General features: G+C 43.1%; 3 protein-coding genes across 8 annotated transcripts; 1 reads left to right on the forward strand and 2 right to left on the reverse strand.

The window, feature by feature from the left end:
* Positions 1 to 1,387: 1,387 nt before the first annotated feature.
* On the forward strand, positions 1,388 to 5,914 carry si:dkey-202e22.2 (netrin-4). Its single transcript, XM_068594891.1, has 10 exons — positions 1,388 to 1,829; positions 2,262 to 2,755; positions 2,845 to 3,165; positions 3,452 to 3,578; positions 4,091 to 4,279; positions 4,486 to 4,702; positions 4,818 to 4,945; positions 5,069 to 5,137; positions 5,235 to 5,405; positions 5,575 to 5,914. The coding sequence occupies exons 1-10, from the start codon at positions 1,709 to 1,711 to the stop codon at positions 5,709 to 5,711; spliced, it is 1,974 nt and encodes a 657-aa protein (XP_068450992.1). The 5' UTR covers positions 1,388 to 1,708; the 3' UTR covers positions 5,712 to 5,914.
* Positions 4,859 to 8,212, reverse strand: chchd4a (coiled-coil-helix-coiled-coil-helix domain containing 4a). 6 transcript variants are annotated; one of them, XR_011078610.1, is made up of 6 exons: positions 8,055 to 8,212; positions 7,549 to 7,647; positions 6,963 to 7,454; positions 6,624 to 6,670; positions 5,563 to 5,690; positions 4,859 to 5,395 (listed from the first exon to the last, which is right to left on the reverse strand). XR_011078610.1 is itself a non-coding variant. In XM_068594889.1 (3 exons), exons 1-3 carry the CDS (start codon positions 8,074 to 8,076, stop codon positions 7,078 to 7,080), a joined length of 498 nt encoding a protein of 165 aa, XP_068450990.1. In that variant the 5' UTR covers positions 8,077 to 8,212; the 3' UTR covers positions 6,169 to 7,077. The 6 variants fall into 6 exon arrangements, 1 of the variants encoding a protein (XP_068450990.1); XR_011078607.1 differs by having other exon boundaries at positions 5,586 to 5,690; positions 6,624 to 7,454; XR_011078606.1 differs by having other exon boundaries at positions 6,624 to 7,454.
* Positions 8,213 to 9,740: 1,528 nt separating this feature from the next.
* On the reverse strand, positions 9,741 to 14,613 carry LOC137796619 (protein transport protein Sec61 subunit alpha). The gene is made up of 12 exons (XM_068594642.1): positions 14,398 to 14,613; positions 13,510 to 13,577; positions 13,228 to 13,293; positions 12,996 to 13,074; positions 12,672 to 12,803; positions 12,396 to 12,505; positions 11,985 to 12,138; positions 11,720 to 11,880; positions 11,394 to 11,591; positions 11,062 to 11,253; positions 10,895 to 10,971; positions 9,741 to 10,786 (listed from the first exon to the last, which is right to left on the reverse strand). The coding sequence occupies exons 1-12, from the start codon at positions 14,402 to 14,404 to the stop codon at positions 10,600 to 10,602; spliced, it is 1,431 nt and encodes a 476-aa protein (XP_068450743.1). The 5' UTR covers positions 14,405 to 14,613; the 3' UTR covers positions 9,741 to 10,599.
* Between the last annotated feature and the right edge of the window lie 6,260 nt (positions 14,614 to 20,873).

Genomic DNA, 20,873 nt, shown 5'->3' on the forward strand with positions numbered 1-20,873 from the left:
AATCTCCATGAAGCTATTCTTAGCATACGTGTGTGTGTGTGTGTGTGTGTGTATATATACATATATACATATACATACACACTGTACCACTGGAGTATGACGAAAGGAGAAACGATGATGCCAGAAGATGGAGTGCCTCTGGGTTTTATTGTGTGGAGGCCTGCCAGACCCGGCGTTAAGGGTGGAGAGCAGAAGGACAGAGAGATGATATAAGAGACAAGCGAGGGGTGAAGAAAGACAAATGCACGACTGGACTGATATACAAGTTGAGACGGAAAAGGGAATAAAAACTCTAACATTTAAACTGATCACAGATGGAATGGATGGAGGATGGATGGCTTGGGGAAAAAACAACACGAGTAGCACTGATGGCGGCACGTAAACATGTTGTATGTTCTGTCAGAGCACTGCCCATAGCCATTTCTTGGCCATTTTATTTTCATACATTCATGGGGAAAAGCAAGTGGTAGGTCTGTAAACAATTTGCATTAAAGACATTTATGGGAACCAATCTAATTCTAAGCATCTATTCCAATTGTCTGAGCGCTCTTTATTTGAAGTTGAGCCATAAAACTATACAGACATGGTGTTTATTCTCTCAGGGTGCCAGGGAGGGAGAAATGAGGTTCAGCCAAAGACTCAAGATTTCCTGACGTGTGTAGTTAAAATGAATTAAAAAAGAATGACTGTCATATATCAGACCATGTGTTTACTATCCAGGGCTATAATGAATAATGGCAGCGTAATCTATCCAGTCAGGCACACAGATGGGAGAAAGGCCCTTTTCTTGCTCAACTTATTTGCATGAAACTCCAAGCTGTCAGGTTCTTTAGGTGCCACAATGCCCCATCAAGCTGCACACACTGCAGAGGACTATTTTTGTCTCCCGTCTCTAGTTTCCTCCTGCTAGACTTCAAAGAGACCTGTAACTTGGAATCACTGCAACTGAGCAACAGAATGGCAGGAGCAGATAAACTAATTTCCTCGGCTCATTACGAGGCCTTGGTTAGTGGAGGGACCTGGTTGAGCTGCGCGGCTGGTTCACATTAACCGCGTTGACGAGCCCGTGCAGTCGCTTCTCCTCCTCACACGATCTTTCGCAGAATCCCAAATGGATAAAAGTCGGCCAAAGAGGAGGGGGAAAAAAAAATCATCTTCTCTATCCGGGGTAGTTTTAGTTTAGTGTTGTTGCAGTGCAACGTCCTCACAGTGTGTGCGCGTGTGTGTGTGGGCGGGGAGGACCATGGATAAATAGAGCGCACACTCCTCTCCTGTGCGTAAGCGCGCAGAGCGCTGGACCTCGCTGCGACTCGGACCTCTCAGATAGTCTGTGAATTAATGAAAATATTGATAACGTATAAATTAGCATAGAATATGACCCTTTTTTTGCTTCGCAAATTGGATGAAGCTATTAAATGGTAATCAAGTCAAATATTAAGCGTTCATTCTTGGACTGACCAATGATCCACTCCGTCCATCTTTTGCTGCCACGGGTGCGCAGAATCCACTTCTGTCAGAGAGATGCACGAAACTTTATAAAGGATTTTTTTCCCTTTCCACATTGTTCCTGGAAGGATATCGGGAAAATATTCCATGATTCATCTGTACGCTTTGCGCATTGCGTAATTGGCAGGAAAATGCGCTTGGCTGTTTGTCAGGCTTTACATAATGTTAGGACCAATCTCGGCTGGAAGACGTTTGTCGAACCATGTATGTTGTAAACACAGCAGGAACAAGGATGGGAGTGCCTAATGTGCTTGGGAGAAGTCGGCATCAGATGCTGGTGGCGCTCTGTTGGCTATTTTTGGTTCGGACGAGGAGCGGAGCAGGTGAGGTGCATCAACATCATCTCTGTTTCTGCTGATTCTCTGAATAGTGCGTCAGTGGGGCTGAACTTGGCTTATCGGTTTCCCTGTTGTGATATGTTATTGATTGGGCCATGACATGTATGACTTCCGTGGTACTTCTATTTTCTGAAGCGTCACTGTCCCGAAAGTAAAGTAAAGGTCATACCTGTTGCTGATACATTTGATAGTGGGCTGGATTGTATCTTGCTGTTACATGTAACCTGATAGTTGTACGGCTGTCCAATGGGGAAAGAGCAGGGTTCTGTGTCACGTCAGAAAAAGCAGCAGTGGCACAATAGTCAGGGAAATTAAATATTCATGACAAACACAATGAAGAGGACTGCAGTTTTGTCCATGTCAGTGCTATGGAAAGATGTTTCTGTCACATGTACTGTAAAAGCACTGCTTCTCCAGTCTCCAGATGTTTGGACCAGGCCTGCAGCCCGCCAATCGGGAACTTGGCTAGTGGCAGGACCCTCCTCACCCTCTCAAGCTGCTGTGGGAACAGCTCCTTCCACCACAGTCATTGCCCAAGTCCTCTTCTGCTCCCTCACCTCCTCTGCCCAGAGGACTCCCACCCATCTGCTCACATGACTGACGACCCTTTCTTGCATCCGAATACCTGGTGGGCATCAGGTGCGGGTACCGGCATGCAGGAGCAGCAGGATGAGATCCGGTTGGACCTGGAGACCCGGTTCTGTTTGTCCCATGTAGTTTTGGTGTTTAGGTCACCACGGCCCGCTGCCATGGTCATTGAGCGTTCAGCTGACTTTGGAAAGACCTGGGATGCTCTTAAGATGTTTGCGCACAACTGCAGCATGGAGTTTGGTTTGCCTGATGATTTTACTCAGTCGGACTCATTGTGCACATCCCGTTACACCAGCGCGACACCCTGCAGCGGGGGGGAGGTAAGAGAAAATGCACAAAAGGTGCAGCGCATTTCCTTTTGGAAGATTCACAATATTTGATTCGGTGCTGATTGGTGCTCTCCTTCAAGGTAATACTACGAACACTTGACCCCGGCAGTGTTAAAAGACTGGACCCTTACAGTCCAGAGGCCCTCGCCCGCCTCACCCTCACTAATCTCCGCATCAGACTGCTGAAAGCTCAGACCTGTCCTGCGCCTCTGAAGCCCCCTGCAGAGTTGACAAGCCCCACAGCCTCAGCTCTGACGACAGCATCCCCTGGAGAAAGCCCAGCTTCAGCACCGTATGCTATTTACACTTTACTGGCCAGAGGGACCTGCTTGTGCTATGGACATGCAGAGTACTGTGTACCACACAATAGCAGTCAAGACACCAGACAGGACAGTAACATGGTATGTGGCATTTTCGTGTGTGCATGAGTAGTAAAAAATGATCACGAGAGAAAGTCCGTCAATTCTTTACACACCTGTTTTCTATTGCAGTCTTAAAACACATGTCACGATGTTAGGTCCAGATGGACAATGTACTCCCTGATGGAAAATGTGCCAGTTAAAAAGCATTAAACATTTCTCTTTAAATCACCTGTCTGGATCTATTTTAGAGCTCTCCGCAGACAGCAAGTGTTTGTAACATCTGCTTCAAGTGAAGTAACTGAGCAGCCCCAGATGTGTTTCCCAGGTGCCTGCTAGGTGCCTCTGTACCCATCACACGGCGGGCGACCACTGTGAGAACTGTGCCCCGCTCTACAATGACCGTCCCTGGAGGCCGGCCAACAGCAGCAGCGGGGAGTCCAACCCGTGCCAGAGTAAGTGACCACGAACGGGACCGCACGGCACTCATCTCGCTGAGAAAGAAAAAGGCCAGAAGAGCTTGGAAAGGGAACTTTAAAGTGAATTAAGGACTCATTTATTTTGTGAAGGCTCCATATAGCGGTGTTTCAAATGCATGTTTTTAAAAGAGCAATGAGTTTCATATTTTGTCAAAATGTTTACATTTTAAAATCAGACCCCAGACATACAAACAGTAATGTTTAAGGGTGTTTTTAAGGCCCATTCAGAGATGATCACGTCTGATCTACTTTTTATATTTCTGTCTGTATTGTCACAGTCAGTACAGGATGCAAATAATTTGTCCAACACTAGGTCTATATTTGATTATCGTATACAAGTCTGCTGCATAGACTAAACAAAGATCAAACTTCTGATTCACCGGTACCCCATGTTCCCTTCCCTCCCTCTCCTTCCTGATGTCCTCACTTTGTCTCTGTGTCCGATCTCTTGCGTTGCTTCGACGTCACACACCGCTGCGTGACCTCAGGGTGCCAGTGTCACGGTCACGCCGATACCTGTCACTTCTCTCAGCGGGCATGGCTGTCCTCCGGCGGCACCAGCGGGGGAGTTTGTGACGACTGCAGACACAACACTGTCGGACGCAGGTGCAAGCGCTGTCGCCACGGCTACCACCGGCATCCATCGCTGCCCCTCAACTCCCCCCACGCCTGCACACGTAAGAAAGAGGGCAAAATAAAGGAGTGCTGCTTGATTTGACCTCTGAGGAATTATTTCAAAGTTTGTGGATGAAATGAAAATTGTATAGCTCCATCTGCTGGCACATCTTTTTAGATTTCAAAAGTTAAAATAAAAAAAATAAGAGACAAAAAACAAACGTTTCAGCAGCACACACACATCTGTAACTGTGTCTCTGGTCCTCAGGCTGCTGGTGTGACCCACAAGGCTCTTTGCCTTCTCGTCCAGGAGAGGAGGGCCCCGGGTGCCACCCGAGAAGCGGCCAGTGCCAGTGCAAATCTGGCGTAGGCGGCACGAGCTGCAGCCACTGCCGGCCCGGCTATTGGAGTTTTGGAGAGGAGGGATGTAAACCCTGCGTATGCCCTCACAGCTGTGACCCAACCACTGGACAGTGTCTGGACAGGTTAGCCGTCAACCAAATATTTTACACATGAACACAGAACCTAAACTCTAACTGCATGTGGTTAATTAACAACAAACTAGTAACTTTAACCCGATGAGTTCAATTCCCCTTTCAGCTACTCAAATAACCAGGTGTTCAATGTGCCCATTGGTGGAAAAGTCCATGATCTGGATCACATGTTGACAATCGAAGAAGAGGTACAGTGGTCAAAGGAGCTTGCAGTCTCTGCACTGCGTTACACAGGCGAGTAGCAGTGTTGCTCAGTAACTGTGATGTTCTTCTGCATTAAAAGACTTCAAATTGTGGAATAATGCAGTGCAATTATGGCAAAAGTAGATTGGCACATAACCCAATATCTGTACACAGGAAAGTGTAGCTGTAAAGAGAAAAGGCTGAGAAGTGCATCTGACCTCTGTAAGATCAAACATGATTACGGTAAGACATGACCTCGTTTAAAAAATATTAAAGTTTAATCCACACTTGCCTCGAAATAGCGACTGTCGTCTCATTTTTGTCGTGTGGACCTCGACAGTGATCAAGGCCAGTGTGCTGTCGGCTCACGACAAGGGCAGCCACGCAGAAGTGCGGGTCAAAGTTCGCAAGGTCCTGCGATCAGGCAAAGTGCCTCTCTACTTGGGCACCATCAGCATCTATCCTCTGTCCTGGACCAGCCGTGGCTGCACCTGTCCTATTCTAAACCCAGGTAGGGTGAGTTCAGAGCATGACAAAGGAGGAGTACATTTTGATGTGATATGTGGTACCCAAAGCGGTTCTGTTCAGTCTATAGTTCAAAAATAATAAATTAAATTCAAGCTAACATCAAAGAGATAGATTAGGTCAATTCACACACAATGTCTTACTTTTTTCCCCAGGTATGGATTACCTGCTGGCCGGCCCAGAGGATGCTGGGTCAGGCCGTCTACTGGTCACCATGCAGAGTGTGGTGGTCCCATGGACGCCCCATCTAGCTCTACTGGTATCAGACGGTCTGAGGAATGGATGTACGTGAATATAGATAGACAGAAGGGGAAAAAAAGCGGAACAGGCTTCAGAAGATTTCACAAGGAGATTTGAGTCTGTGGACAATGCCGGAAAAGGGACTGAAAATCCCAGGACAATAAGCGGTGTCATCAGGGAGTTATCAAAGTCAAACTCATGATCGGTCTCGCTCAGAACATTGAAGAAAAGTATTCACTACATGTGCAACACAAAATAAAGACAAATGAATTCCTGGATTTGTTAAGATCTGAGTCCAACAAATATCTCATTCAATGTTTTTAAGTTATCATACAGAACATATAGGATATACTTTGAATGTCTAGTTAGGTTTTTTAATTTAAAATGTCTACTAAGGATCGTAAACATTATACATTTTGAAACCCAAATCATCTGGATTCAACGAAAAGCTATAAATTACTAACGTACAAGCAATATAACGATAAGTTAAATCTGTAAAATATGAAGGTGTGGTTTGGTCTTATTCTCGTCGACTTGTAAATCTTCTGGGCGACGTCAGTGAGAAAATATCTCATCAAATTCAAACTTAACGTGTGAAGAAGAACGAGGGCATTGTGTCTCGGCTTCAGAAGAACAAAAAGGGGGGAAAGTAAGTTGAAATAGTTTAATTATAATTTTAATCTAGACATATCTGAGAAATATCCCTCAAGTCTTTTAAGGCCTGAATGTCAATGAATATTGACCACAGCATCCAACTGGAGACAGAATTAAGACAACAAAAACATGTATGCACTGACAGTTGAATGTGCCAAAAAACACTTTGGTCGAGACAGGATACAGTCAATTAGGAACTATATTGACCACTCATCATACGCACGAGATGAAACCCCCTGAAGTTTCTTCAAGATGTCATCAAACAGCTAAACGCATCTCTTATATTATGTAAAAAGCCTCGTCTTCTTACCAATCAACTGCTTTTGGGTCTCAAATGATGGCAAGCAAAGCGATTCTCTGTTGAGTCAAAACTGTCTTGAGTCAAGGTTGATTCCTAAGAAGAGCTGAACATTGCTCAAATAAAATAAAACATCCAGTGATTACTGTTCAAACAACACACATCATGAACACTAACAAACAGGGTATTCTGATTGACACGCAGTAAATTCAATTTCAATTGCATATAAAGTGAGCATTTCAAATAAAGTCCCTGCAGCCAACAGATTGGCCGGCTGTCGTTAAATCAGATTCTTCAATGATTTGTTTTGCATTGCTCAGCAAACAAAGCAGCCTAAACTCTTGTACATACACTATGTTTCTCTGGAGTCACAAAGTCCATCTCTGCAGGCCTGTATATGTTGCCTGCGAGTGTCAGAGCTCTGACGGGGAGAGAGTCAGTTATGCTGGATGATGACTGATGGACCTTAGCTGGCAGTCTGGCTGTCTGTAGGCGACGTGCTGTCGGGTGAGGCGGCAGACTCGGATGTTAAGGCGGCTGAGGTAGAGTCAGTTTCATGGGGTGAGGCAGAGCCCTCTGCCGAGTCGGTGGACGCAGCACCAGAACCTGAGTCTGCTTGAGAGGAGCTTCCTTTATCCTCGTCCTGAGGATAGAGCTCAGGGTACCTCTGCATACAGTCTTGCATGTCGCGGAAGTTGTCAATGCACTCGGAACCCTTCAACTCTTCCTTACTGTAGTGGAAGCAGGAAAAGGCCTCTTTGAACTGAGAGCCACACGGTCCGCTGGCCATGCCGCCCAGGCATGGGCAGTTCCAGTTGATGTCCCCATTTGGCAGGATCAGACCTGAAGAAAAAGATGCACGTTTGAATACCTTTATGAGGGAGGAACGTTTAGAAGTCAGGCCCACTGTTTTTTCCACAATGACCAAATGAATAACCTTGCTCCTCGTAGGGGTCATTGGGGTCATCTGCAACGAGTTCGGCATTGCTGGGAGCCTCGTGGTCCTCCTTGGTCACGAAGATGATGCGATCTTTACCTTCAAGTGACAAAAACACAAAGCAAGGAAAACATCACGGATGACAGACAAGCAGAGGACCCCGGTCCTGGAGAGCGTAGCGGTACTATTTGGTCGACAGCGACACCTGGTGACGCACTTTAGTATTAGCTCTTCGACTCAGTAAACCGAGCCGGACAGCACGGTCAGGATGAGACGGACGTTTCTTCCGACTTGCGACGTGCCGTTAAACGAGTGCAGCGACCAGTGCCACTACGCAGTCTCAATGCCGGACCATATTATGAACAAACCAGTACTGTTGCTGGAGACGAAGCTTTCCTCGTCGCCAGCCGTGCAGCTAACCTTCCGTTAGCTAGCATAGCATGGTGGCTCGCTCGATGACATTGGATGTCTCGCAGTAAAAAGTGAGGAAATACAGTTAAAATTACCCTCTTGCTTGCAGTACGACATGGCTCCCGGTGTTGCTGTCCGTCGCCCTCTGCGGTAAAAGATTACTAGTGTGGGAGGAATTGCTTGACAAGTGCAAGGATCTCATTTGACAAGCGACCCGGCGTCCGACGGCACCGTTACACCCTCTGACCCTCCGGTCACATGTGGGCGCACCGTGATGACGTCACACGGTCCTTTTTAAATAATAAATGTATATGGACAAACCCCTTGAAAGTGTATTATGTAGAATGGCTATGTAAGATACATGATTGACAAGATGTAATCTTATTCATAATTTCAGATTAAATTGATATTGGTATAATTTACTACTTCAAGAATGAAGTTGAACAATACTGTATGAATTCCCAATTTGTCTCATTAGGTTTGAGATGAGCCAGTTCTGTGCAGAATCAAACTCTGGCAATCAACGCGCAATGCATGCCGGTTAGATGTGTGTCCTACTTGCTCCCGCCCTGCTCTGACGTCATGCACACGTGGTCAAGGCAGCCGTCGATTTTCTTCACCGACTGCGTGGTCAAGTGCATGATGGGAAACGCCTGGCTGTCGCCACATCAGAGAACTGATTGGCTCTTAGAAATACAAAATTGTATTTGTACAACACGTATCAAAACCAGTAATAATGTATTTCACAGGCAGACATAAAAACAAAGGATGAAACTACATGCACATTTCTCTTAAAATAAATATATATTCATAATCACACATGCAGAAATCAAAACATGATCTGTAATCTACAAGTAGACCACTTGATTTCCTGTTAATACTTTGAAGGCAGCTGAAAGCTGTCCGATTTGATCAGCGGCCGCCTGCTCTTGTCTGGATTCCAGGCGAGAAGCAGCTCTAACGAACAAGCCTTATAATTGTCATAACAATTGCAACTCAATTCTCTCTTTAAATGGTGTTAAATGTTGTTTTTTCAAAAATTTAAATATATTTCGATGCAAGCTAAAATGGACTGAATTCTGAAACAGGCCTGGGTTCCAACACCTGAGTGTAAAGCACCCAAGTAAAGCAAACTTCACCTTGCACCAATCAGAGCTCTGTGTTTTCTGGCCTCTAAGATTACTTAAAGGCCAGATTTAAAGTCCACACAATTTGTTTTTTGTTTATTCCTCTTATTTGTCCTCATTTTTGTTGTCACATTAGATCTATGTGAAGCAACATTTGATATAAACATTGAATGTATTGCGAGAACGTTGCCGGTAGTAATGCACAGACATTTACAGTATGAATAGCAACCCCCTCCACTCCCTCCAACCTGGTTATAAAGTATATTTTACTCTTTACTCTGTGACAGCAGTTTATCTTAAACCTCATACAGTGACCTCTGGTGGACGTTACATGATTTGTACAGCAAATTAGTTAAACTATTCAAGTTAGAAATCACAAATCCTGGGAGCAAAACTTGTCTCATCTGACTAACAGCCCTAGTAAGTTGATAAGTACATAAGTAACTTGTTGCTCTAACTTTGTTTTACTTCCCTTTCTCAGCTTTAACTATCGATGTGTGCCAACACAATTAATTGCTATGCCATTGTGTATTATGACTGCATTTTTTCACCCGCAAATAGTATCCTGTAGTGGTCAAAGAACACGCAAGGACAAGACACAACAAGGAGACAATAGGAATCAAAACACAGTTTCCAAGTGTATTGGAAAAGAAATCCATTTTTGTTCTTTTTTTAATAACATGTTTGTTACATAAAGTAAAAACCAAAATAAAAACCCCTTTTCATCCCTATCAAACCCACCCTCAGCCCGACCATCTCGGCAGTGGGAATAAAAGAACACGACGACACTGACAAACTTTCCTTTGAGGACCCAGAGACGGTCAAACACTGCGCCTACATAAGACCAGTGAATAGAAGCATAGTCCGTCATTTAAAATATCAAAATAAAAAAGGTAAATAAATACCACCGACAGCTTGGCTGAGATTATAAGAACCCTTTTTAGGAGTATAAGCATATTGTATTTATACTTTTCACATCCTACCATGGGACCCAGAAACCTCAAGCTTGATTGCTACTTGTGATGATCATGACACGGTTTTCTTTTGTTTCCCCCGAAAAGTCCAGGCAGTGCGGTCAGCTTGAAAAAAGCATTAACTTGTTGTCGCGTCTCAGTGTTCCTTGAACTTGCTGTAATGAACAATGCCTGAGGTAAGTCGAAGACAGCACCTCACACTTGTGTGCTTTTAGGCATTCTTCAGCTGATAAGACAGTCCGTGGGTACAGAGGCAGCCTGCAGATAGATGGATAGTAGCTATTGATTATAAAAAATAAAATAAATAGCTAAGGACTGAAGACGCACATTACTGTGCTCAACGATGGGAGTAAGCAAAAATGATTTTCACAGCATTGACATGCTGGAGAGGTGATGATGGCAAACACAGGTGGCGGAGGAAGATGACCTATCCCAGCAGCAAGATGTACCGATTGTGCAATTTGTAAAATAAAATGAACATGATGGGGGAGGGAGTGGGATGTTTAGTGTCTGATGTGTGTAAGAAGGTTGGTATTTTTCTAGAAAAGCAGTGCTCCCATGCTGCCCACTTCGCTCTGCTCCTTCACGAAGATTTCAAAGTATTGATAGATGATGGTCACAGCCAAGAGGATTCCTGTACCTGAACCAATGGCACCCAGGAAGTCAGCCATGACAGACAGCCCTCCTATGCAGAGGCCACCAAATGCAGCAGCTGTGGGTATGTACCTGTGAAGGGTGAACTCAGTATGAATACATAAATATTATGGATGACAACTTTCAATGCGCTGCAAAGTAACAAACATGAAACCTGAGACTTGGACGGTTGTTTTGTACCTGTTAAGCTCATGCACCATAGAGGTCTCTCTGTGTCCCCTCATTACCATCTGCTGCTCCTTCAGCTGCTTCGCCACCTGAGACACACAGAGTGGATGTAAGCAGGCTCATTTTATGTGGGATGAACAAGAAGCAAGGAGAAAACACTCGGACAAACAAAGACTTACATCTTTAGCAGAGGATCCAGAGACCTCAATCCAGGTTTTGGAGAAGAAGGCGCAGGAACCGAGCATGAAGACGATGTAGATGGCAGCGTGAACCGGGTCGTCTAGTACGGAACCAAATGACTCTGGAGGAGAAAGGTAGTAGCAAAGCCCGGCCACTGGGTAGGCCCGAGCTGGTCCCCCACTCGTAGCGTCCTGAATAAAACAAGATTTTGATCGTAAGATGCTGATAGTCCATGTCTTAAATTCATCACAAGAGATCGAACCTGAAAACCTCTTTATGAAAATAACGAAGACGAGATGTGCTGGAGGCGGAGCACTCATTCTTTACTTACAGACCAAGTTCCCAGGAGGTTGACGAGGAAGTTGCCGCTGAAACGTGTCGAGAGCATCTGAGAAATTACGTAGAGATTGGAGACCAGAGCAGACTGCAGAATTATGGGAATGTTGGAGGTGTAGAACAGTTTGATGGGGTAGGTGTTGTATTGTCCACGATAGCGTGCTGACTTGATGGGCAGGTCCACCCTGAAGCCCTGGTGAGGTAACAAAGTGTGCCAATCAGTGCCTTGACATTTGCTTCAAAATGGGTTGTCAACATTTTTTTATTGCAACAACAGCAGGTAAGACTCTGGACTGCATTTAGTGGGTGTCGCCTGCTCACCTGGAAGTATATGACGACTGCAAACACAAAGACGGTGGCGATAAGGTTCATGAGGTTCGGCAGGTTTTGTCTGTAGAAGCCCTCTCTCAGGGCGCGCACCTTGTCTGTGCGGGTAGCCAGAAGATGAAACAGAGCAATGATGGCTCCCTCAAACTCAGTACCTGGATAAACAACAGGAGTCACAGGGTCAGTCATAATTCAGATGAAGACACATCTCATGTATCATCACACAGCTTTAAGATGCGTTCGCTCCCATTACCCATACCTCGGCCTGTGTTGACAGTGGTGGGGCTGAAGGCCTTCCAGACTATTGTCTCACAGATGTTGGTTGCGATGAAGAGAGAGATACCAGAGCCCAGACCATAGCCCTTCTGGAGCAGCTCATCCAGGAGCAGGACAATCAGACCTGCAACAAATAGCTAAAAAAAAAACAGACTCCTGGTTTGTATCGGGCCAAGTCAGGCAGACAGCCAGCTTTTCAAAACAGCTGTGTGCAACTAAACATTATGAAAGTTACAATAAACAAATTGCGGCCTCCGCCACAAAATGAGATTATGAGAATTTAACGTAATCTTAGCAGGTAAGATCATTTAATGATTAACGAGCTATAGCACTATTTCAGACACAGAATCTTAACTTTGGAAATGTTGAGGCGTAGCAGCAAGTTTGTACTAACTTGAATGATGATGAGCAAGCATATACCAGCACCCATCTCTGAAGGGTCTCCATACATGCCGGTCATAACGTATACAATGGCCTGTCCAATGGTGATGATCATTCCAAACACTGCAAAAAGACAGAAAAAAAAGATGTTCAATTGGCAATCTTGCAGGAACAGCGACTGCTCGTGTTAGTAATAAATGCTATCTTTAAAGCAAGTAAAACAATACTCAGTTTCAAAAGGCAAACAAGGAGGTCTAAAATTAGAAAGTGTACTGAGCAATAAACCTACATTTCTGAGCTCCATTGAAAAGTGCTCGGTCCTTGGGAGTGTCTCCCACCTCAATGATCTTGGCACCAGCGAGCAGCTGCATGATAAGGCCTGAGGTGACAATGGGTGAGATGCCCAACTCCATCAGAGTACCTGAAGGGGAAGAGCATTGGTGTCATTGTAATTCTCTGTTGGCACTGCAATAGCAAAAGTAATGCAACAGGGCAAACAACTGTTGACCTTTGACTCATCACGTGATAATAAGATTAGATCTATTTAGTGGAGAAGCACAGGACACAAAGGAACGCTGTGATTAACCGCATGAAACATTTACAAATCCTGCACCTCTGTTGGAAGCCAGGATCACTCTCATCCAGTAGAAGGGATCTGCTGAATCTGAAGACATGATGCCAAAAAGAGGAATCTGAAAATCGAGAAAAAGATGGAAAACAGTGTTACACACACACACACACACACACACACACACACACACACACACACACACACACACACACACGCACACGCACACACCACACAAACAGAACCAGCAGGTGGGTTGTCATCCACAGATACTAACCTGGCAGCACACCAGGAAGATGAATAGTGTGATGGCGGTCCATAGTACTTTTTCTCTAAATTGAATCTGCCAGGATTAAAAAAGAGCACTTCTTCATATATTCAGACTCAACTTTGCTGTCATTGCACAGAGTACAAGGACAACGCAATGCAGTTTTATTATATAACCAGAAATGCAAAAAGAAGCAGAACAAGTGAAGTGCAATGTGCTAGATAACCAAAAGTATAACACATATGCACAGTTCAGACATATTGCAATTTAAATAACAGGAACTTAACGTACCTTTCTTTCTGGTTTCTGAATTTCTGGCAAGACCGCACAAAACGGCTTGATCACCTCCAAAAACTTAACTGCAGAAAGAGATCAGCAGGTTGTGAGACACAAAGTAACATCTCACACAAACACCAGTGTGATCTGAAGCCATAGCTCTTCTTTCACTGGGCTAGATTAGAAGCTACGTCATCACTAGCCACCAGGTGTACAGCTGCCAGCGGTCACCTGGCCGGTGAAGCAACACCTTGTGTTTTTTTTAGCGATATCTGGACATGCAAACAAACAGACCTGAGCATTGTTGGAGTGACTAGTATCCAGTGTTTAGCCTTTTTAAAAGTAAAAATAAACGTTTTGCGGCCTTTGTTGCTGAATGTTTAAACGTTGCTTCAAGATCAGCTGTGTCAAATCACTGAAATTGACATTGACGGGAAGCGATTTAACATATTTATTCCACTTAATTATTGATCCTTAGCACGCGACCCGGGGTCCAGTCGGCCCTGCGGATCTACGGACGTGCTCATACGAAGAGGAAGGAGAAGAAACCCCGACGTCGACCCGTCTTGTCACTTTCACACAGCGAGCCGGATGCTAGCTAGCGTTACAAGTCCCCAAAAGGTGTTTAAAAACAGGGAAAGCTCGTGCACCTGTCTGACTCAGGCTCGCGGTGAGCTCCGGCGGCGAAGCAACCGATACTTAATCCCGTTTCGAGGTGAGTAAAAGCTTAAAATCATAAACAAGCTAACGTCCAACTTGCCACCGAGCGTTAACCTATCCAAGGTTAGCCAATTAGCTCGAGCGCATTACATCCGTTATAGTTCCGAGATGACGAAGAGACAGCAGGTATTTTAGACGCCCCCACCCCTCAACATGTGCATGCAAGAGAGGACCGTCACGTACTCCCCATGGCGTCCCGAGACCGACTCCTGCCGTGTTACTGGTACCGGTTTGAGTGCTCCGTGGAGTCAGTGCGGCTCCATCCAGCCTCTCCGTAAGAAAAGAGAGAGCAGTAGAGACACGTCACCAGACCAGCCGCTCGCTCACACACGTCACTTCTCTGAGACGCGCGTGGACTCATCACACATTTACCCTCCTCCTCCCTCTCCCTGCACACACATACGTGGTGTGCAGACCTTGTCGTTATTTTAAGGGCGATAAACGAATCCAGGCAACTCGGAAAACACGCGATTAAGATATTTAACACATATAATTGAACGCCCTGTAACACAGAGGTCTCCCGTCCTCCAGATGGCGCCAAGCTCCAGACTCACCAGTTGCTCTGACGTCTGCTTCACCGTCAAGAGGTCAACCCTAACCCTGAGGTGACAAACCAAGAAAAGGTACTGACTGTCGTGATCTTATTCCAGTCTTCAGTCTTTTGCGTTTATATATATTTAATATAACCATCCTGGTTAAAAAGCTCTGAAAACGTCTGTAGAAGAAAAATTCCTGTGCCGGATTGATATTAAAAGCCATAACCTCCGGAAATATAGAATTATCAGCTGCTGTGCCAGCCTTCACAACAACTTCTTTCCTCAGTCTGTGAAACTCCTAAATTCCTCCTTCAAACTGCACAATATATTTTCTTTTTTTTAATTATTGTGCAGAAAAATAGGACTACAGTGTTACACGACCCTATAACGACAGAAAAGTACCTTGTAACTTTGTAGTTGGAAGTAATCTGCAAAGAATACATTATAATACACTTATTTGAGAAGCAACCTTGTTTTGTTTTTTGCTATCGTTTTCTCCTGAGATGGTCTCACCACATCCTCACCGCTCAGTAATGTTCCTAGGGTTACATTTAGCTGTGCGTGCGAGTGGTATTCTATTAGGTTAGAAAAACAAACACATGTAAATGATGTAGATTTAGTGGCAAGGTGCTGTTTGTGCAATTATAATGAGAATATATCGTCATTTTGTTGTAGTTATGAAGCTCTATAGTGATAGTGGTGTCGAATGGTGGTGATTAGTCTATATTTCTCCTATTCTCATCCATCACTTGATTTGTTTTTGAGCAGAAGTCACACACACACACACACACACACACACACACACACACACACACACACACACACACACACACACACACACAGATAGTATAGAGGATGCTGGGAGCCTGCACATCTGGCCTCAGATAAAACAATATTTTATCATGTGGTTACATAATGTCCACAGTGCTGTGAGCTAACAGGACAAGCTAACTAGCAAATTATTTGCTGGGAATCTATTTTTGAATAAATCAATATCATGTTTTAATGAACACACCATTCAGAAAGGTTGTTTCTGCTGTGCTTTAATGATCCTAAAAGGATAACACAGCCTACAATGTGCAATCAGTGCCTACACTGCCAGTTAATTTAAATAGTCTGGGGCAGAACACAAATATTCATGTAGTTTTTTTACAGAAGAAAAACCCATGTAAAACATGAAAACGGATTACCTTTTTGGATAACTTAGTAATCAATCCATCATGACACCAGCTGTGTAGATCGGCTGGTTTCCTCTATCCAATAAACACAACGATAAATGACATCATCATCCTATCATCGTGCTGCTCTCTCTCTTTTAATATGATTGTCTCTCTACCTTCATACAGAAAAAAACTATCTTATTCACCCAGTTTTGAGTGAATAAGTGAATAATAATAGTTTTATTTGTATCTGCTGCGTCCACCTACAAGCGTTATTTTTGAATTCATCAATGGTTATTAGAAAAAAAACTATGCCAATCACAGGGGGGCAGTAGTTGGACTGAATCAGTTTTTTATTTCATCACTGATGCAGACACTTCATTGCAGAAAGAGGAAGGCCAAACATGCTTATTGATGACTTGGTTAGGATATCTGTTCTATAATTATGAAGGGTTACATTTCAACTGGTGCTTTGCTGTCAAACCTTAAAATTGCTATTTTAATTACAACACGAGTTGTGAGCAAGTTTGATCAACAAAGTTTACGATTGACTGACTGACTGACTGACTGTGTCTGACTCCTCCTGTCACCCCCAGACAATCTCGTACAGTTCACCCCCCTGCACATCCCTCCACGCCTCATATTTAAATACACTTTGCCACTTTACTTTACACTTATCACCTTCACATACCACTTAAATCCCACCTTACAGTACTGCTGACCGTGCACTTTCTTTGAACTCTAATGTTATTTTAACTTTAATTTTAGATTTTAGATTTACTGTATTCACTATAGCTTTAGATTTAATGGTGAATGTTATTGCGTAACTGTTTGGTCATGAATGTAACATTGAAAGCAAACATGTCCATTTAAAACTGGACAGAATAAAACAATAAAATACCATAGCAATACTTTCACCACATGTGTACTGTATTTGACAAATAAAAGAGGTACGACAGACTCATGTTGTTCTGCTTTAACCCTGCAGATGTAGTTTGTGTTGGCCTTAGCCCAAAATACATATAGACATTTTACTATTGCCTATCCCTTGTCATATAACTAAAGAATGTTGAAAAGACGAGAGACATTTGGAGACGAGGGTTCACACAGGACCCAGAACCTGGGAATGGCCCGTAAGCAATAAAATGCTGCAGGGATGATGTATTTTTGGAGGTCAATCCAAAAAAGATAGCGTTGCACAGGTTTCTTCTTTAAAAAAAGAAAGCTAATTGGATTATTCATGTTCTAGAACAAATCAATACAACCTTATAAGGTTAGCCATCTAAAAACCCATTTAAAAAACCTACAACAAACTTGAAGTTTGTAAACCTCAACTCTACAGTTCAAAGTGCGTCTATGCCTGATCTCTGCTCGAACTCCACCAGGAATGTGTGGGCCTTCATGAGTCGTTGAAGGCGACTCTGCAAAGCAGGCCTTTGGGTGCCAATGTCAAAATTCTAGTTCAGCAAGAACTCAAAATTGTCCTTGTCCTGAATCATCTGCAGCATCTCCCTCTGGAGCTGGACAGCGGACTCCTGCAACATCTTGTTGCGGATTACCAGCAGGATCTTGTCAGCCAGACGCTGGCTGGCAATCTGAAGGAGAAAAAAGAAAGAAAACGTAGACAAAGGACGACAGAACAAGGGTCGAAACATGTCTGTCATTTTTTTTTTCAGGAAACATACTTTGTAATATGATTGAAGGTGCAACATCAGCTCCTGAATTGTTTCACTATTATCCATGATGTACACAATACAGCTGTTGTTGTTCTTGAAATGAAACAGTTTGGTAACTGTAATTTTTCCTCATCCTCCTCTTCCCTCTTCCTGTTACTCAAACTGCTGCTGTCAGTCCTGTCCTGAGAGTAAACAAGCATCTCCATCTTGATCCGAGTTTAGCAGTGGACTCATTTTCTTGCTTGATGGCTTCCATCTTTGTCTGGAAAATAAGATTCTTGTCAGTCTGAACTCCGCCGTAAAAATGACGCAAATTAAACTCATAGAAGATAGATACCTTGGCTGTTTTAATAAAGTTAGGAAATCCAATGAAGCTACTGTGAGCCAGCTGTAGTATATCAAAATTATAATATATAATGTATCAACAGTGGAGAGTCACAGATGACAACTAAATAAAGAAATACACAGAACATAACTACAAGGTCACGTACATATTGATGTATTCCTTTCAGGTAACGTTAGCCGTGTTAATCAGAAGGACTTTTATTAATTATTATTATTATTATTATTATTATATTACTTTGAAATGTGGTCAGTTAATGAAAACACATGACATGACAATTTATAAAATGAGTGACATCCAAATGTAAAAAGGGTCCGCGCTAAATGTTTTGTGATACATGACACAAGATGGCCAGAAGATGGCCTCATTGTCACAATTTGTTTTCTTTAATGATATTTTGAGCAGTAAGCTACCATTCGCACTAATACAAATGATAATACACATGTTTGTAAATGTATTGTGAGATCTGTGCAATGCCATTCACTATGCATTCATTGTGGTACTGATGTGCTTTTTTGCTGGGCTCTAGCAGTCTCAATGGATACTCTGGACATGCGTTACAGAGGTACGATATACAGTAATGAGGGGGACAGTCTCCCTCTTTGCATGACTCAAATGAAATGAGTTATATGGAAGTGAAACCCCTGGAAAGAAACATGCTGCAATGGTTGTACACTTGTCCTCAACAACCATTGAATAGTGTATTTTGCTGAGTACAGTTATTGCTTAAAGTGTTTCAAATGTTTTGACATGATCAATGTCGGACATAAGTTGAATGTATTTGTCATAACAAATATAACACTTACATTTCACTAAAGTATATTCATAATCTGTATCTTGTTTAGAAATACTCATTCTCAAAATCTAGTTAGAAAAAAAATATTCTGTACATGTCATTGTCAATATTGACCCAGGACAGTAAGATTTTTGGAAACCTTTGAAGATAAAAATGTTTTTTTATGATCTGAGGGGTTCTGTGGGAATCGCCATTATCGTAAATAAAAACACACATCCACGCAAACACTATTTATTCAATTACATTCATTTTGTGGAGCCTAAAATCACAAATTAAATTGGGATTTATAATCTGACATCATCTGTCCGTGGACATCACATCGGATCAGGAAAAACTGCAACAAAAAAAACATTTAATTGGAAGAAAAAAGGAATAAACCTTCAGGAGAGCAACAGAGGAGGATCCCTCTATCAGATGGACAGAAGTACACTGCTATGTCATGTTTACAGAATAAACAATGTAACAGAGTTACAACACATTCAATGCATATGACAGAAATTATTCATATAATGAGAGTAGAAGGCATGATGAAGAAGTTACAACTAGCAAAAACACAGTAGTAGTAGATACAGTATAATTATACCTATATTTATATATCTATGTATATGAAGGGCTTATGTAAATCCACCACTGAGGATTGTCCATAAGAGGGGAAAGGGATATTGATATCACTCAGTCCCAGGGTACACATTATAATCCTCGACTGCAATGTTTGAATTTTCATTTCATAATAAACTTGTCACAACACCATGTCTGGCACTTGTCTATCACTGACACCACGCCAGACTGTGGACAGCTGAGGCTCCATTTGGAAGGCACAGCCACTTATAACAAAAACGTTTCGCAATGTTTTTTATGTAATCATAGTATTTCTATTTTCCAAGCCTAACCCTAAACTGCTGTAATCCACAACTAATCCAATCGAAGCCTGGCAGTGGAATAGTGTAATGTGAGCCAGAGTAACACCCATGGAGTGTTTCCAGAGGGCCGAAAGTCTTCCTTCATTTGACCCTCTTGGGTGAGCTAGAATAAAGATGTTGTTTATTAAATCTGTGCCTCTGAGGGTTCATTATAGTAATTAAGAGGTCAGTGTGAATGAGCTTGACAGAGCGGCCCAGCATGCCGTGAGTACAACAGGGGCCTCAGGCAAGGTCGAGGCCAGCGCCCGGCAGACAGCGTCACTGCCGCCATTATGTAACCCTTTCAATTACACATCAGATCGACTTTTCCTCTCTTGCTTTTTGCCCTCCACTTCTCCACAATTCTCTACTTCTGTGACACACCGAGCCTCCACTGTGAGGTCACGTTCTCGTAAACAGTCGGTTTGGTTCTGCTGAGTGGTTAAAACCCACTCAACGCGGATTCTGGTATAGTTTGTCTGCAGCTGTGCTTACGTAAGGACATGGATCAAGCGAGAAAGCATGGATTTTATAAATTGAAAGATTTAGATTGGAATGGGGTCGTGGCATGATTTTATCTATTTAGGGATAACGATTCCTGGAAGTATTGAAAGTTAGTTTTAAAAAAAAGATTATTTATTTTGTTCAGCTTGGTCAAATCTGGCCAGCAAAGTGCATGAAAAAACATCAAAGTATGTGTTACGGGTCTTGTAATGTTTGTTCATTTTACATTTATTTTTGTATAGACATGCAATAACATGCTAAACAAAGGGGATCTGTGCGGTAAATGTTAGCTGTTAATCATCAGCATGTTAGCATTGTCACTGTGAGCGTGTTAGCGTACAGAGATTACGCTGTGTGTGTGTGGAGGATGTGAGCCATTTTATGCAAGAAGAATTAAGCATTATACGTTATGCAGCATCTATCAGGACTCATTCAAACATTCACACACGTACACACACTCACAGACACACAACAAATACAAACAACCACAAATAAAAATTGAACGATTTGAGTTGTTTTTCCTGATGTTAGTGTGTCCTGTCATGTCTCTATTTGAGAGGCAGTCAAGGACAACTCCTATAAACATCAAAGGGCCAAGAGGAAAGCTGTGGCAGTGAAACATACATTTGGTCTGCACCCTTTGCATAATGCATGACCTCTAACTTCCGCATTTCTAACTTCTTGCTTTGAATGGAAGTGTGCACCACTGTGTCCATATGCAAAGATGTGCGATCACAGAATGCTC

Source organism: Clinocottus analis, unplaced genomic scaffold (genome assembly GCF_023055335.1).
Source record: "Clinocottus analis isolate CAN_PGR_092001 unplaced genomic scaffold, fCliAna1.0.p SCAF_3, whole genome shotgun sequence".
Classification (NCBI taxonomy): Eukaryota; Metazoa; Chordata; class Actinopteri; order Perciformes; family Cottidae; genus Clinocottus; species Clinocottus analis.

Excerpts from the sequence above, each read along its gene's own strand:
- si:dkey-202e22.2 (XM_068594891.1), top strand. The coding sequence starts at position 1,709 with ATGTATGTTGTAAACACAGCAGGAACAAGGATGGGAGTGCCTAATGTG. Across the intron at positions 1,830-2,261 it reads TCGGACGAGGAGCGGAGCAG|TCTCCAGATGTTTGGACCAG; the intron begins GTGAGGTGCATC and ends CTGCTTCTCCAG. Across the intron at positions 5,406-5,574 it reads CTGTCCTATTCTAAACCCAG|GTATGGATTACCTGCTGGCC; the intron begins GTAGGGTGAGTT and ends TTTTTTCCCCAG.
- chchd4a (XM_068594889.1), bottom strand. The coding sequence starts at position 8,076 with ATGTCGTACTGCAAGCAAGAGG. Across the intron at positions 7,648-8,054 it reads GTCGTACTGCAAGCAAGAGG|GTAAAGATCGCATCATCTTC; the intron begins GTAATTTTAACT and ends TGTCACTTGAAG. Across the intron at positions 7,455-7,548 it reads TGACCCCTACGAGGAGCAAG|GTCTGATCCTGCCAAATGGG; the intron begins GTTATTCATTTG and ends CTTTTTCTTCAG.
- LOC137796619 (XM_068594642.1), bottom strand. Across the intron at positions 11,881-11,984 it reads CACTGTCAACACAGGCCGAG|GTACTGAGTTTGAGGGAGCC; the intron begins GTATGGGTAATG and ends TTGTTTATCCAG. Across the intron at positions 11,254-11,393 it reads ACCTCCTGGGAACTTGGTCT|GACGCTACGAGTGGGGGACC; the intron begins GTAAGTAAAGAA and ends TGTTTTATTCAG.